The sequence below is a fragment of the Periophthalmus magnuspinnatus genome, chromosome 6 (genome assembly GCF_009829125.3).
Source record: "Periophthalmus magnuspinnatus isolate fPerMag1 chromosome 6, fPerMag1.2.pri, whole genome shotgun sequence".
NCBI lineage: Eukaryota > Metazoa > Chordata > Actinopteri > Gobiiformes > Gobiidae > Periophthalmus > Periophthalmus magnuspinnatus.
The window spans coordinates 9667725-9685282 of record NC_047131.1 but is presented as its reverse complement, the minus strand read 5'-3'; the positions used below and the strand labels follow the sequence as shown (position 1 = coordinate 9685282).

Below are 17558 nucleotides of genomic sequence, written 5' to 3'. Positions count from 1 at the left end.
TGTCTTTTATATACTCTCATTTGATCAGTGTTTTTGTAAATATGTTTGGGTCGTATGTATCAAACAATAGGAGCTTCATATGCTCTCCATATATATTTAAACTGGGAGTTTAACCAACAACCTCTTTGGTATAATGGACTTTTTAACTGCAGTAAGCTATTTCATCATTAATACATGTTTTTTTCTGTGATTTGTGAAGTATATTTTATTATTATTTATTCAAAGGTGCACTGTGTAACTTTTCTGCTACCTGCTTGTCTCCATGGAGATGTTATGCTTTGCCTGGAATGTTCCGCAATATGGTATTAAACCTAGCTCTTGCATTATACCTTACCTTGAAAAACATGCTTTCTTACTATGAGCGGTGTCGCCTCTCCACAGATCTGACCTGTAACTGTTTGTCCTCATGGAGAGTAAAGTTTTATGTCGTACAGTAGACCATTCCAGACAAAGCAGTAACATCTCCATGGAGACAAGCAAAAATGTTACGTAGTGTTCCCCAAAGTACAGCAGATAGAGTGATTAAAGAACATGACATTGCTACATTTTAAACTGCCCATATTTTAAAGGGTCACTATGTAACTTTTCTAGTACTTGTCTCCATGTTTTGCCTGAAATGTTTCTCAGTTTGGCATTAAACTTCTCTAGCTTACATTTATGCAATTACAGATGTGCTTTCACTAAAAAAATACTTCTGACTTGTAACTTTGTCTGGTGGCTTGACCTGGTTGGCTCCATCGTGATTGATCCATTTAATGCCATACTGTGGAACATACCAGGCCTGTCTACATGAAACAAAAACTGACACAAAGTTCAGTGTCTTCTCTGTCAGTTTAAATAAACAAAATGATTTTTTTCCACAATATCTGCAGAAGGTGGAGGCATTATTCAACCCTAAAGACGTGACTTTAAACCATCAGATTAATATGATGAGTTTGTGGAGCTGATTCCAAATTAACGAGATGGTTCAACATTTGTGGAGCAGAAGTTTGGAGATATACTTAAAAAAACAGTGAAGGTCCCATAGAGTTATGTAGATACTTTGCAGCTGATGTCATCCACATTCCCTGGGGGTGTGATGCTAACTATAGGCACTGCTCTGTCTGAAGCTCTGACTTAAATGTGAACTTGTAATGTAAGGGTCACCTGCTTGTTGCCATGGAGATGTGTCTGCTTTGCCTGGAATGCTCCACAGTATGCCAGTGCCTTACAGGGGTTTCTATTGTTAAAAAAGTACTTTGAAAAACATGCATTCTTACAGTGAGCAGGCTCGCCTCTCCACAGATCAGGTCATACTGTGGAACAAGATAGTTTTTAATGGATTTCAGGTGCAGTAATGGGCACGTAGTTCCTAGTTTAAGTTGAGTTTGTTTACGTCAATGTGAAGACGTTTATTATACAGTTCACCACTAGAGGTCAGTAAAAAACAATGCAATTTAAAGGAGACTTGGCAAGCTTTAAAAGACTGGAGCTAATACTACTCCAAAATACTGCTCCTACAACTACTACTACTACTACTACTACTACATCTACTATTATTACTGCTACATGTGGCCTGTGTTTGCTTCTCTAGTCCTATTATTAATGTAAGTCTATTCAATTTTTGAATTTAGACAAAGAATATATTTAGTCCCTGTTCAAGTCCAGTCCGGTTTAGTAGTGGTTTAGTTATGCTTTAGTCCTGCTTTAGTTCTGGTTTAGACCTAGTTTAGACCTGGTTTAGTCTTGGCCTAGTCCTGGATCAGTTCTGTTTTAGTCCTGATTTAGAGCTGGTCTAGTCCTGCTTCAGTCCTACTTTAGCCCTGGTTTAGTCCTAGTTTAGCCCTGGTTTAGTCCTAGTTTAGCCCTGGTTTAGTCCTTGTTTAGTCCTGGTTTAGTTCTGGTTTAGCCCTGGTTTAGTCCTGGTTTAGTTCTGGTTTAGCCCTGGTTTGGCCCTACTTTAGTCCTGGTTTAGTCCAGGTGTAGTCCTGATCTGCTCCTGGTCTAGTCCTGGTTCATTCCTGCTTTAGTCCCGGTCTTGTCCTGGTTTACTCCTATTCTAGTTCTGTTCTAGTTCTCAGTTTTAAGTTTAAACTTGAACCCTGTACCTTTGTTGTTTATTCCATACACAGGTGAGGCCCTCCTCCTTCTCCTCCACCTCTTCCCCCTCCTCTGCTCCTCCTCGCCTGCTCTTCCTCTGCTCCTTTTCGCCTGCTCCCCTGGGACTGTTCAAGAGGAATCATGAATGAAAAAAGCAGTTTGTCGTTTAAATGACAAACTTTTGGAATGCAGATGAACGACTCATTTGAATGTCCGGGCGGGGTCCACACACTGGGTGGGGTCCACACACCAGGCGGGGTCCACACACCAGGCGGGGTCCACACACCGGGCGGGTTCCACACACCGGGCGGGGTCCACAGGCTGACAGAACAAAAGAGGCTACAGTTTCACAATAACACATACATTTAAAGTGCTTCTTGATGATGCCCTAATTTTGCAAAGTAATTTCTGAAGAAAAGATGAAAATTCCCGTCATCTGTATTGATATTTTGCAATGCCATCATGCTGGCTAACTTGTGGCCGTAATGTTTTTTGAGAGGGACTTGTTTAACAGCACAAATCACCTGTTGTAGTTTTTACTAAATCAGTTCTATATGGCCAGACTGTGTTAAAATAAAGCCCCGATTAAAGTCTAACAGAGCTTCAGACATAGCAGTGCCTCCTGTTAGCTTCATGCCCCCATGATGTGGATGACATCAGCTGCAAAGTGTCAAATCAATGTAATTGGCCTCGAGAATGTTGGGATGACAATCTGAAACACAACTATAAACAGATTTATAATGGCAAAAGGAACACATGTACATGCTTACAATCTATGACCAAAAGAGGGCACCATATTTAAAGAGAGGGAGAGAGAAAAGAGGGAGAAAGAGGCAGAAGACAGGGGTGAGAAGGGAGAGAGGAAAGGGCATCAAGAGGAACAGAAAAAGAGAGAGGAGGGAGGGGGAGGAGGGAAAAGAAGACGGCAGAGGAGAGGGAGCAGAGAGGAGGCAGGAGAAGATAAGGGGGAGAGAGAGAGATGGGGGGAGGGGGGAATAAAGAAGAGAGAGAAGATAGAGAGAACAGAGAGAGCAGAGGGAGGGTGCAGACAGTGGAAGAGCCTGAGGGACACTTCTCCATCTCACAGAGCAGCAGTAATTGAAATGGCACCGAACGCCTCAGGCCAGAGCACAGAATATACAACAGAGAAAGACCTGGTTTAGACCGGGTTTAGTTCTAGTTTAGTCCTGGTTTGGACCTGGTTTAGACCAGGTTTAGTTCTGGTTTGGACTTGGTTTAGACCAGGTTTACACTGGGTTTGAACCTGATTTAGACCTTGGTTTGGTCCTGGTTTAGAGTGGGTTTAGAATTGTTAGGTGTAATCTTGGATTAGACTGAGTTTGAATCTGATTTAGACCTGGGTTTGGTCCTGGTTTAGACCGGGTTTACACTGGGTTTATTCCTTTTTTTAGACTGGGTTTAGATCTGGTTTGGACCTCCTTTAGACCTGTGTTTATTCCTGGTTTAGACTGGGATTGAACCTGGTTTAGACTGGGTTTAGACCTGGCTTAGTTGTGGTTCCTCTTCCCACTGTGAGTAAGTCTAAAGTGACTTCAGCTTCATGTCAACATATTAAATGAACATTTGTGTTTCTTGCAGCTCCTTCAGATATGAATTTGATTTGTTAATATTTCATGTTTTGTCATTCAAATTATATTCACTTCAAACTGTTACTTTTACTTAAGTACATAATAGTTCCCCAAATACTGTTTTACTCTTACACCACTTTGTACTTCTACTTGAGTAATATTATTTAAGTAACATGGGTTTCTCTTGTCCAACTTGAATCCTTATGGCTAATTCTTTGGATATACTTTACCCATAGGTCATTGTAAGCCAACCTCCAGAATACCATCGCCTTTATCTCTTATATTTGGGTCCATTTTTGAATACAGCTGAACAGTGGGGGTGTGTGGGGGGATGTGGGCCCTGGAGGTATGTGCCCGGCCCTGGCTCCATGCACGCGGGCTGTCAGAGCGCGCTCCCCCGTCACAGTTAATTCAGCGTGGGCCCGGAGGCTGAGTGAGCCCCAGGGCTATTCTCCTCCGCTCTCTCCGCCTCTTTAGTCCTCTTTCTGCCCCACACACACGCACACGGACCCAGGGAGCAGACACAGCGCGCCGCGGCAGCTCGGAGCCAGACCAGAGCCACAGGACAGCGGTGGATCGTGGAGGTTTTTACGCAGGAAGAGTGCGCTGTCTCCGGTCAAGAACATGTCCACAGTGTCGGTGTCCTCGCAGGTATGGGAACTTTCCGCACCTACGTTAACGACTCACGGTGATATCTGGGTGTAGCGTTTGATTTTGGTCGTAATGCAGTTTTATAATCCACTCGTTTACACTAACCAGGTTGGTGCGTAATCGTGCCCACATTTGAGACCATTGGATGTTTTGTGGTTTTGGGGCTGGTTTATGCCGTGTTTTGACCCAAAATGTAACCCTATTGTAATCCCGTATTTTGGCCTGGATTAGGCATCGGGTTAATCTAGATTTCATCCACGTTTATGTTTGATTACCTTGATAAAACAGCCACATTCGTGCTTCGAATTACTTTTCCAAACTTCCTTGACAATTTTACATTTTTGAAAGAATAACAATGCACGTAAATAAGATGAATATTTTTGTTAATTCAACATGTAGCAGCTATTTCAAAATGTGCATCTTTAATTCGGCTAGCATGTCACATTTGAAGTAGTTAACATTCCTGAGATAAATTCACTTTTGCTGTTAGCTTGTACGCTACTTTCTCCATTGAGTGGGCGGCAGCGGCGTGTAGAGACTTGTCCATTCAAGTGGATTTATTTGAATAATGAGTCAAATCTGGGAAAATACAGCACAGCCGAATTGATAAATAGCCTTGTCGTTACAAGAAATGTGTAGATAATGTACTGACAATTCTAAAAATGCTCCCGCAAATATCAGTGAACCCAAATCGTTGGGGTTTTCCAAAGGAGTTTGGCGCGTTCCGACAGTTTTTTTCACGGGTCGTTCCACGGGATATTTAACCGCGTGCACTGACGCTAACACAGCTCTGAACGTGACCTCAGTCAGCAGCACTGTGTTATCGCGCTGTGATGAGTAAAAGCAGGTCAAATACCTAATTGGCTTAGTTATTTTTGCAAAACGGGAGAATTTCAGACATTATTTAGAAATATAATAAGATATAGCCTATATTTTCTAATTAAATTCTATATATAGCCCACGTGCATGTTTTTTTCAGTTCACAACACAATTTTATATCAGTGTTGTCTAGGGTTTAGACCAGGCTTAGTCCTGATGTAGACCTGGCGTTTAGACTGGGGTTAGACCTGGTTTAGACCTGGTTTAGGCTGGGATTAAACAGGATTTGGACCTGATTAGTTCAACACCGTTTTCTATCGGTGTCATTGGGTGAATTCAGAAAAAATGTTAAGATTTCAAGTGACATAATTTATTCTATATCTTCTGAACAGCAACAGTAAATAGAAGGACTACACCAGGACTAAACAAAGTCACAAAACACCAGGTCTAGACGTAGAACAAAACCTCCACATAAATTATATGATTAATCTGGACTAAACCAGGACTAAAACTAGATTAATAGTGCCAAGTCCAAAATCTGCAAAAGATGACAATATATTTACTACAAGAGCAGGCAGAACTAAACTAGAACTAACCCCCACATAAATACATATATGTTTAATCTGTAAACCTGGACTAACCCAGGCCCAAACATGATCAAAACTAGGACTAAATTCATAGTACGAAATCCAAAACTGCAAAAGATTACTGTATAGGCTTAAACCAGGACTAAACTAGAAGTAAACCTCCTCATAATTATATATAGAGAGGCTTAATCTGCAAAAATCAAGGCTAACCTAAGGCCAAATCTGGCCAAAATCGGGACTAGTTCCGAGTCCAAACCTGAGACAACCTAAAGATAACTATTATAGACTGCAACCAGGTCTAAACAAGAACTAAACTCTCACGCATATTAGGCTTAATCTGGACTAAACCAGGACTAAACCAGGACTAAACCTCTACATAAACTACCAGTATAGGCTTAATCTGGACTAAACCAGGACTAAAACAGGACTAAACCTCGACATAAACTGTATGCTTAATATAGACTAAACCAGGACTAAACCAGGACTAAACCAGGACTAAACCAGGACTAAACCAGGACTAAAACAGGACTAAAACAGGACTAAAACAGGACTAAACCTCGACATATACTGTAGGCTTAACCTAGACTAAACCAGAACTAAACCACGACTAAAACAGGACTAAAGGAACCTTAAACTAGTCTTTTAAAGGAGAAGGGACTATTAACCTACCACCCCCTCTGCACAATAGTTATTCCAATCACATAAACCCAACCAGCTGAACGTTAGAGAGAGTTGGAGGTTAGAGGGGGGCTGTGTGTCGTTTTATCCCCAGGCGAGTGCACGTCCCGGGGCAGAGACGCTCAGAGCTGCCCCTCCCTCCCTGCTCCTGGTGCCTCCTGTTCACCTTTCATGCTTCAAAGCTTCTTTTTTTTTACAATGGACAGATTTAGAAACGAGAAAATACAAAAGGAGTAGGGAGGATAGGAGGCTGATACTGGGGCCTGAGGGAGCAAAATGGACTCAAATGAAATATATAATTCAGTAGGTTGCATTCACGTTCTAGATGTAGATGATGTCATAGTTTCAGATGGAGGGTGGGGCCTAAATAACTCTATGGGATATTCTCGTCTTTGGGGTTGAATAATGGCTCCACTTTCTGAAGCTGCTCTGAAAAAATCATTTGACATTTGTTCATTTAAACTGACAGGGTGAACTTTGTCACAGTTTAGGTCCAGTAATTACACAGATATTATCCATAAACCAGGTCCACACATCTGCAGTCTGTTACACAGAGAACTCCACCTGAGGATCTGATCTGTCTCCAGCTCAGGTTACGACAGGGTTTCTTAAAGCCACAGTATGTAACTTTATAGCCAAAAAATAGAATGAAATAAAAGTATGTGTTTTCATTTGTGTTTTGATGGATATTTCGTTCCTGTGGCTATAACCTTCCAGAATATATCATAAAACCCCACAGAGCTACATACTGTGTCTTTTAAATTACCTGTCCAATCAGATCCAGGCGCCTTGCCAAAATTGTACAAAGACGAGTGGATCTGGATCCTGTCTCCCCCATTCTGGAGGACGTGACTGACAGGCAGATTAACCAATCAGAGAGAGGCATGGTCTGTTTAGGTAAAAACAAACATGGTGGTTTAACCCAGAGGCCTGAGAGACAACAGAACCAACAGAAACACCAAAGTCTTATTTATCTCAAAGGTCAAAGAAGTGATAGATTTAGATCTAAATGAAAAAGATATTTGGAGAGGAGGTGTGTTCTGCATTTAAGAGTCACATGATACAGCAGCTATTGGACCGTCCCATGTTCTGAGGAGGCTTGTCCCGCTCAATGGTCCTGTTCCAGAACTTTCTGGATTCAAGCAGGATGTAGAGATGTAACACAGTCCCTCATACTCTCTCTCCCTCTTTCTCTCTCTCTCCTCTCTCTCTCCCTGTCGCTCTCTTGCTCTCACTCTCCCTCTCTCATACTGTTGTTGTTTCATTGCAGGATGGTCGGAGCTTGTCTCGTCTCTCCGTCAGTCGCTCGCCCGCCTCCCCCCTCTCCCCCCTGGGCATCCCCTCCCCCGCTCAGCTGACCAAAGCCAACGCTCCGGTGCACATCGACGTGGGCGGGCACATGTACACCAGCAGCCTGGCCACACTCACCAAGTACCCCGAGTCCAGGTAAGAACCAGGACTAAACCAGGTCTAACCCCGAGTCCAGGTAAGAACCAGGACTAAACCAGGACTAACCCCGAGTCCAGGTAAGAATCAGCTCCAGGACTAAACCAGGACTAAGAACCAGGTCTAAACCAGGACTAAACTCAAGTCCAGGTAAGAACCAGAACCAGGCCTAAACCAGGTCTGAACCAGGTCTGAACAAGGACTAACCCCGAGTCCAGGTAAGAACCAGGACTAAACCAGGACTAACCCTGAGTCCAGGTAAGAACCAGGACTAAACCAGGACTAAACCCAAGTCCAGGTAAGAACCAGAACCAGGCCTAAACCAGGTCTGAACCAGGTCTGAACAAGGACTAACCCTGAGCCCAGGTAAGAACCAGGTCTGAAACAGGTCTTTTCTCCCCTCCATCTCTCCGTCTCCTTCCTCTCTCTCTCTCTCTCTCTTCACAGTAGTGCGTACACCTCCCCTCTTCACTCTGATCTCACCTTTCTTTCCTCCCTCTCTTCTCACCCCTATCCTCTCTCTTCTCTTCCCCCTCTCTTTTCTCCTCTCCTTTCTCTCTCTCACTAGGGAAAGACAAGTTTAGCTCAAATACATGAGAACAGTTCAGATACAGGGTTGTTGTTAAAGTGATGAGCCTTCTTTTGTGTCTCATGTGTGTATTTTGTGCTTTCAGAATCGGGCGTCTGTTTAATGGCACTGAGCCCATCGTCCTGGACAGTTTAAAGCAGCACTATTTTATCGACCGCGACGGAGACATCTTTAAATACGTCCTCAGCTTCCTTCGGACCTGCAAACTACTGCTGCCAGAGGACTTTAAGGTTAGGCCCTGATGTCCTCCCTTTGCATCAGATGCCCTCCCTGTGTGTCAGATGCCATTTTTGATCATATATCAAAATTAGATTCTTTTCCAAAACCGTGCAGCCCTAATTCAAACCCTGTCCTCGTCTCCTCTCTCCTTTTGTCTCTCGTATCTGTCAACAGCAAAATATTGAAACAAAATTCAACAAAACACAACCTTAAGTCAAACCAATTATCTCTCCATGTCCGGAGGTGATTTCAGTATCTGCGTTAGCGCTGAAAAACAGCCCCCATCTTTGCTTTCTTCTTTCTGCTCGTCTTTTTAATCAGTGCGACGCGGGGCCCCGGGGCGGAGAAGGGGTCGAGAAAGAGTAGCTCAAAGCACAGAGCGCCGTGTGGGTTTTGTCAAATGATTATGTGCTAACGCGGCGGCCATATTGGATCTCTCTCCTCTTGTAGTTAGATTTTCTGTGTGTGAAGATGACTAAACCGCCCAGAGGGAAGAAGGGATTTTTATAAAACGCCTGTGTGGTTACATGAGAGGAGAGAGGGAGGAGGAGGAGAGGAAAGAGAGGGAAGGGAGGGGAGGAGAGAGGGGAATGGAAGGTAGGGAGGAGAGAGAGAGAGATAGGAGAAAACAGGAAAATGTGGAGGAGACGAAGACAGAGAGAGGAGAGATGGAGGTAGGGAGGAGAGAGGGGGAGGGAGAGAAAGAGAGAGGGCTCAGAGTGAAAAGAACAGAAAGATAAGGGGGCAGAAGAAGAGAGGGGGAGGCCTAGATGAAAGTAGAGAGAAGAGTTGGGGTGAGAGAGGCTAGGGAAAGAGAAAAGAAAAATGGAAAGGAGAGAGGGAAAGAGAGAGATGAAGGGCTAGAAGAAAGAGAGAGCGTAAGAAAGAAGGAGGCATAGATGATGATAGAGAGAACGGGACAGAGGGAGGGCAGAGGGAGATCAAGAGAAAAGGCTGAGAGAAAGGAGAAACAGAGTTGGGAGATAAAGAAGGGCAGAGAGAGAGGGGGAAGGAGGGCGAGAAAGGGTGGACAGAAGGAGAGTCTGAGGAGGACATAAGAAAGGAGAGAGAGTGGGAGAGGACAGGTACAGAATGAAAAGGAAAGAGAAGGGAGGGGAGAGAAAGATGAGATGGAGAAGAGAAGGGAGGGGAGAGAGAAAAGAGGAAGGAAGAAAGAGAGAACATTTGAGAGAGAGTAGAGGATGAAAGTGAAAGAGAGAGAGGAGGACATAGAAGAGGAGAGAAGAGAGAGTGAGGGGAGAGAAAGAAAAGAGGACAGAAGAAAGAGAGTGGAGGATGAGAGAGAGGAGGAGGAGGGGGGAGAAAGAAAAGAGGAAGGGAGAAAGAGAGAACATTTGAGAGAAAGAGTGGAGGATGAGAGAGAGAGAGGAGGAGGAGGAGGAGAGAGGGACAGGAAGAGGAGAGTGGAGAGAGCGAGGGAGGGGAAAGAAGGAAAAGAGGAAGGAAGAAAAAGAGCATTTGAGAGTGAGAGTGGAGGATGAGAGAGGGAGAGGAGGAAGGAGAGAAGAGAAAGAGAGAAGGAGTGAGATAGAAGAGTGAGCAAGAGAGAGACAGAGGAGAGAGGAGTAGGAGTTTGCTCTGACAGCTCTGTGTGTGAGGGTGAGAGGATGTGGATGGCCTCAGGACCTCGTGTCTCTGCAGTGAAGAGACTGAACCCACAGAAACAGAAACATGTGTCTGCTGCTCCAATGTTAAACATCAAACTGGATTTATGTTCAGTCCAAATGTGTTTGAGCAGGACACGAGCCAAATGTTAAGACTCAGACTGAAAGCAACAACATTACGGACATTTAAATGTGTTTGTAATAAGGCTATAAAATAAAAATAGAGACTGGTTAAAGAGGCGGTATTATGCAAAATCTTTTTTTGTTTGATCTTACTACCCTGTACCCATTGTTCCCGCATCAAAAACCTGCCTGAAGAGGTTTTATATGTCATCCTTGCATGTTTGAGTAATCTAGTGATCTCTCCCAATTCAAACCCTCCTTACGGTTTAGCAGTACGATCCTGTACAAGGCTCCGCCCACAAGCCTACATCACCCATGCTCTCACATGACAATTCTCCATAAATGTACAATACAACTTCACAAATCTGATGTGCAGTAGTTTCATTAACGCTGATTGTGTTGTGATAGCGCTCTGAAGGGAGAGTGACTTGCGGAATGCGGAAAAGGAGGCGACTCAGAGCGTCCAAAACTAAAATTATCAATGAAATTTCTAAATCATGTTAATACATTGTTTTCTGTAAATCTAACATTTTCAAAACAAGCAGGGCTGGGTCTGGTTACAACTTGGATGGGAGACCGCTGGGAATACCAGATCAAAGTGGGGCAGCTGTGGCAAAACTGTTGTGTTGTTGTGTCATTTCACCCACATTGTCTAGTATGACTGTGCTGTGTGTGTGTTGATAGTGATGGGAGGGGCAGATTGGCCGCCTCACTTCTGTCAGTCTGTCTTACCAGCTCTGAGTGTGGAGTGAATGAATAATGCACCAAATTGTAAATCGTCTGGAAAACCACTTAGATCTGTCACCATAACACATTTTAAAGCTTGATATGTTGCTGCAGAGACATAGTGTGATAAACAACAATGTTGAAACTACTTTATTCATTGACACAAAGCAGGAGGATCTCAATAAACACATATTTTTAATCATTACAATCAACTAAAAGACAGAATTAACTGAAAATAAGCCATAGAAGTTCTTTATTCTATTTTCTACAGCTCAAATTGTATTGCATTACATAAAAATGGCAAAAATCTTCCCACTATTGCAAAGAAATTGTACACGATAAAAACTGAGCCCTAAAATAAACTGTTCCAGGTCCTTATACTGATCTACAAGTGCATATAGTAAAGCTCTATATAAAACTAAAGCTCTATATTATAATATCGTCCAGACTTAATTCTGTCTATGACCTGTGTGTTAATATCCACTCTTTGACCTCCCTCTCTGCAGGAGTTCCCGGCTCTGTACGAGGAAGCGCGGTACTACCAGCTGACCCCGATGGTGCGAGAGCTGGAGCGATGGCGAGCCGACCGAGAGGCTCAGAGCGGGGCGGGGTCAGAGTGCATGGTGGTCCGCGTGACCCCTGACCTGGGCGAGAGAATCGCTCTGAGCGGAGAGAAGGTGCTGATCGAGGAGGTGTTTCCAGAGACCGGAGACGTGATGTGTAACTCTGTGAACGCCGGCTGGAACCAGGACCCTACACATGTGATACGATTCCCCCTTAACGGGTACTGCAGGCTCAACTCTGTGCAGGTCAGTACAGTTCTATTGTTTTATTTTTCTCTCATGAGTATTAATCCATGTTATGATGTTGTTACCTCCTCAAAAACAGACCTGGAGTTGTGTTTTGTTTCATTCACACATGTTTGAGTAACACTTTATTATTAGTCTGTTACATCTCCAAAGCTCAAAATGCTCTGTTCCACCTTGTGATGTCATGAAGTGGTAGTTTTCAAGTTAACAGCTCCTTTTACCTTTAGTTCAGTATTGGTAATTCCAGGATTAAAATGATCCAAATGATTCTAGTGAAGGTGTGTGGAGTTTAAAAACACAGTGGAGCACTTACTGTATTACCTCATGACATCTGTTTCTGTTTGAGAGAAGAACTCAGTCTAAATGTTTGTGTGTTAAACAACATTAGAATAGAGATCAGGAAACAGTGTAATATGGACCCTTTAATATAAACATTGTTTTTCTATTGCAGAAAGAAGGGCTGAACGATTTGGGAAAAAAATATCTAATGGTGATTTTTCTGATAAGCATTAGGATTAGATTTGTGATGTTTTAATTTAAGATTCTGTTCAAAGTTCGCATTTTAAACTCGTCCAGAAGAACTGACAAAAAGACTGAAATCTGAGCTGACAAACTAAAACAAGAATCACATATCACAACATGTTTGTACAGATCTAAACTACAGAGTTAAACATTTGTATGCAGAATAAAACAGGAGATTTTGATGTTCGTGGAGAAAATTATGATATAAAAAAAAATTACCTGTAAAAAATGTAGTGCTTTGCTGATTACGTCCATTCAAATTATGATTTTGATTCAATTATGTTTTATCTTGCAGCCCTAGTGAAAAGTAACAAAGTATTAACAAAAGTAACAAAAATAAAAGTACTGCACTTAAAGCCACTGTATACAACTTTTTAGCCAAAGAATAAACTAAAATGAAAGCTTTTTTTTTTTTCATTTTGCGAAAACATGTGTCCTTACTGCAGAGGTGCTTGCATCTCCACAAACCTGACTCTTATTTGGCCTGGAGGAGGGTCTGCTCCGGCTTGTTTCCATGGAAATGTTGTTTCTTTGGCTATAATATTCTACAGTATGGCATAAAACTCATCCACCTCCATGGAGAATGTTCTGTAATTATGGTTTTAACTTTGTTTCCATGGAATCATACAGGTGACGTGTCGCCTCCAGAATGTTACAGTCAACAATAAACAGAAATCACAACATTTTGAAGCTATTTAGAAAAAAATATCCTCCCAATAATTGCACACATATTAAACAAAACAGGTCAATCTGACAGTTAAACAGCAAATTCCACCTGAAAATTCTGACCTGTAATATCTTTCCTGTCTGGTGCCTTTATCTCCGCTTGCAGCTTTAATCCTGACCTATCCCTGTCGTTCTTCCAGGTGTTGGAGCGCTTGTTTCAGAAAGGCTTCTCTCTGCGAGCGTCGTGTGGGGGCGGAGTCGACTCCTCTCAGTTCAGCGAGTACGTTTTGTGTCGCGACCTTAAACTGTGCACGCCGATCACAGCCACGCCCCTCCGCATCAAACAGGAGCCTCTGGACTGACCGGACACCAGGGGGCGCTAGACTCTCCACCCACATCCAACAGGACGCGTAAAACTGGCCACCCACATCCAACAGGAGGCACTAGACTGAGGAGGGAATGTGGAGGAGTCACTATGGACAATACAAGAGACTGACACGGACCAAGGAGCAAAGCAGTTTAAATAAATGTAAAAGTGATACACACAGATCAGCCAAAACATTATGACTATTTGCTCTATGACCCAAACCTTAAACTTAAACCACCTTAACCATGTAGCAGGTGTTTTAAAAAGGGGGTGTTAAGCAAAATCTATTTTCTCCTATGTTCTAACGTCCCCTCAGCTTTTATATGTCATCCATGCATGTCTGAGTAATCTAGCGATCTCTCCCAGGCCCTATTCGACTCTCCTTATGGTTAGCTGTAAGATTCTGTAAAAAGCTCCGCCCACAAGCCTACGTCACCCATGCTCCCACACAACAATTCTCCATAAATATACAAAAACATGATACAAAACTGTACACAGCAACTTCACAAACCTGATGTGATGTGCAGTAGTTTCATTAGTGGGATGCACACTAATTGTATTGTGATAGTGCTCTGAAAGGGGGAGTAACTTAGTGCAGAGAGCAAAGGGAGGAGAGGCAAAATGTTAATATGCTGTTTTGAGCAAATATAGCATTTTAAAACAATAAAAGGAAACAGGTACTCTGTCTGAAGCTTTGTCAGACTTTAATCTGAGCTTTGTTTTAACATAATCTGACCATAAGAACTGATTTAGCTGAAAGTACAACAGATGAGCTGATTTGTGCTGTTAAAGTCTCTCAAATAATGTTAAAGTCACAAGCTAGCTAGCATTAGCCAACAGTTTTTCAGTTAGTCTCTCTCACCTTTATGTTGAAAATCAAAAATCAAACAGGACCATGAAGCTCGTATTGATTGCAGGCTCCTGAAATGTGCTTTTTAATTCCAATTTGTATTTTTTCTTGAGCTTTGAAAAGAGATCTTAAAACTGTTTTGACAGTGTTTGCTCATGTCATGGTAACTGCTTCATAACTTTTCTCAGGATACTCCTAATGGCCAATTATTGCATCATAACTTAATTCTTAATCAACTGTGAAATATTTGGCTCAAAGTGGACATTTTTCCAAATCACACACATTTAAAAACAATACTCTAGTCCAGACATGGGCAAACTACGGCCCGGAGACCACACACCGCCCTTTGGGTTTATTAATCCAGCCTGACGAACCAAATTATATTAAAATAGGTAAGGGTAAACCTTGTTCAAAGTTTATTTGACCAAGGCTTACCCTTGGTTTATAAACCTGTGTTTATTTAACTGAAATTTAATAAATTAATTATTAATTTAATTCATGCATTTGGAAAACAATTTGTACAATTAGCCTTCATATTCATGTTTTCCTACATGTTACAGGCCAAATCCCTAATGTTATATATATATATATATATATATATATATATATATATATATATATATATATATATATATATATATATATATATATATATATATATATATATATATATATATATATATATATATATATATATATATTCTGTCAGTTTGTGAAAGTTTGCCCACCCCTGGAGTATACTCCCCCTGTGCTCTGTCCTGTGGTCATAATGTTTTGGCTGATCTGTGTTCACTAGTGTGTCGGAGGACTTTGTCTGGTCTGGATCAAAACTCGTCTTTTTATGAACTGATCTGAGGACGTGTAATTTAAGTCTTTTCTAAAGTGGACATTTTTAAATTGTATATTTAATGTTTTTCATGTACAGATGAATTCATAAAAGAAAAATCTGACTTTGTTTTGTTATTACAGCTCGACCCATTCTCAAACAGCTTTATGACAATGATCTAGATGAGGATTTTACATAATGAAAAGGCTGTGTACACAATAGCGCCCTCAACCTGACTGTTAGCGTCACCACTTCCTGCCCAGTTTTATCTCCATGAGGTTTTTGCAGAGTAAAGCTAAAATATTATAAATATTTAAAGATCAGGCAGTGGACAGAGAGCGCATTTGAATTTTAAACAGTTGTTTATTTGATGTTTTCAGATTTTTAATAAAAGTGACTGTTAGCTTTGAGACGCAGTGAGCGAGCTAGTGTGCTGTTGTGTACAGAGCCTATTAAAGGGTAATTTCTTCATTAAAACAACCATTCATTAAGTTGGTTACATTTACTCTGGAAAATCACAAAATAATTCATAATAATCTTGCACTTACCAAATTTTGTCTGAAGAATCCCACATTTGGACAATTGACGCATTTGTTAATTCTCATTTTTATATAGCATTTTTCCAACTTCAAGCTCAACGTGCTTTACATCAAGGAACCACTCACACACATTCATACACACATTCACACACACATTCATACACCAGTATACACACACACTGGGGTGAGGGGGGTTAAGTGTCTTGCCTAAGGACACAACATCATTCATCTGTGGGATATTGCAGATGGATCTAGTTTAACACAGTGGTTCTCAAACTTTTCACAAAATTAAGTCCCCACCTGATTTTGAGAACAAACTAAACCAGGTCTATAAGGACTGAACCAAGGACCAAACCAGGAACTAAACCAAGTCTAGAACAGGGCTAAACTTGGCCCAACCAGGTCTAAGATAGAACTAAACCACAAAGTTTTAAATGAAGATTAAAAAAGGAATGATTTTAAGACACACTATATGGGAGATTCACTGTTTTTAAATAATTCTCCAAGTCTCCAGCCTTGGCAGTGTTTGCTAATGTGTGCTAATAGTGTCTCCATGGTAACTGATGAACATTCCAACAAGTACTGACTCCAAAATTACATCTTTATCAATTTATTCATTTGTTTTTTGCAAAGGTACAAACAACTGTAAAATTGCATTGCCTGAAATGTTTTTAATACAGAACATAGCAAATATAAATAGTCGCAAAAATCGTGTCCTGGTTGAGACAGGTGGTAGTTACATGGTGAGACTACGGCTTCGAACCCCCCCAAAAACCTACTGGATTTACTAATATTCTCTCATTATTATTATTATTAATATTATTATTATACAAATCAATGCCCGAAGGAGGAGGGAGAGACAACTAAAGCGATAAAAACCTCTCAATTTTTTACACACGCTTTCTGAAAAATAAAATCTAAACTTGTCAACAGCAAACCAGGAAGCAAAACTGCATAATAATCTACGACGATGAGGTTCAAATATTACAAGTTTTTGAGAAAGATACAGAGGTGAGGTGGTTTGTGGAATTTTTGGGAATTTCTGGGAATTTTTAAATGGGAAAATTGTGGGAGATTATGGAGGAGAACCAGCTCCAAATGACTGTAAGGAGAAACGGTAAAGAAGAGTGTGGATTTGAAGGAAGAGTTTGACGTTTTGGGAATTTTGCAACATTTGTTTTTACTAATCAAAAAATTGGAATCTCTCATTGAAATTTGAATAATTGATTTACCAGTGTTGGGAAGCAACTGAACACACGAACCGGGAATAGTCTTCTGAATACTAATTTTGAGTAACTGAACCACAGTTACTTTTACAAAATCAAAAGAATACAATGGTGGTGTTTGATCACAATTTAAGCTTCAAACTGCACAGAATCAGTGAATTTTAACTTCTCCTTTCAGAAAACACAGAACAAATGCTGACAAACAAATAAAGCTGCATTTTAATCCTGCGTTTTAACTCTATCATTTAAATGGAACTCAACGAAAAAGTATTCAAATCACTCAGAATACAGTACTCTGATTGGACCATGTAACAGAATAAGTTATATATATTATTCAGTATTCTGTCACAAAATACACTTTCTAAGACATTTTGCCGTTCTCATCCAGACAGCTTCTTCAGTTCTGGTCAGATTACTGGTGGACACTGCCTTATATCTGAAGGGAGAAGCCAACTACACTGAAACTGACACAACTGTTTGTTTACGGTTTCTATTTGTTTACAGTTTATTTATTTACAGTTTCTATTTTTTACAGTTTTTATTTATTTACGGTTTCCATTTGTTTACAGTTTCTATTTGTTTACAGTCAGTTTCTTTTGTTATGGATAGTACCTGGACGACT

General features: G+C 41.2%; 1 protein-coding gene across 1 annotated transcript; it reads left to right on the top strand.

The window, feature by feature from the left end:
• Window positions 1-4017: 4017 nt before the first annotated feature.
• LOC117372878 (BTB/POZ domain-containing protein kctd15-like) lies at window positions 4018-14063 on the top strand. The gene is made up of 5 exons (XM_033968753.2): window positions 4018-4319; window positions 7674-7849; window positions 8524-8668; window positions 11638-11940; window positions 13329-14063. The coding sequence occupies exons 1-5, from the start codon at window positions 4293-4295 to the stop codon at window positions 13488-13490; spliced, it is 813 nt and encodes a 270-aa protein (XP_033824644.1). The 5' UTR covers window positions 4018-4292; the 3' UTR covers window positions 13491-14063.
• The last annotated feature ends 3495 nt before the right edge of the window (window positions 14064-17558 follow it).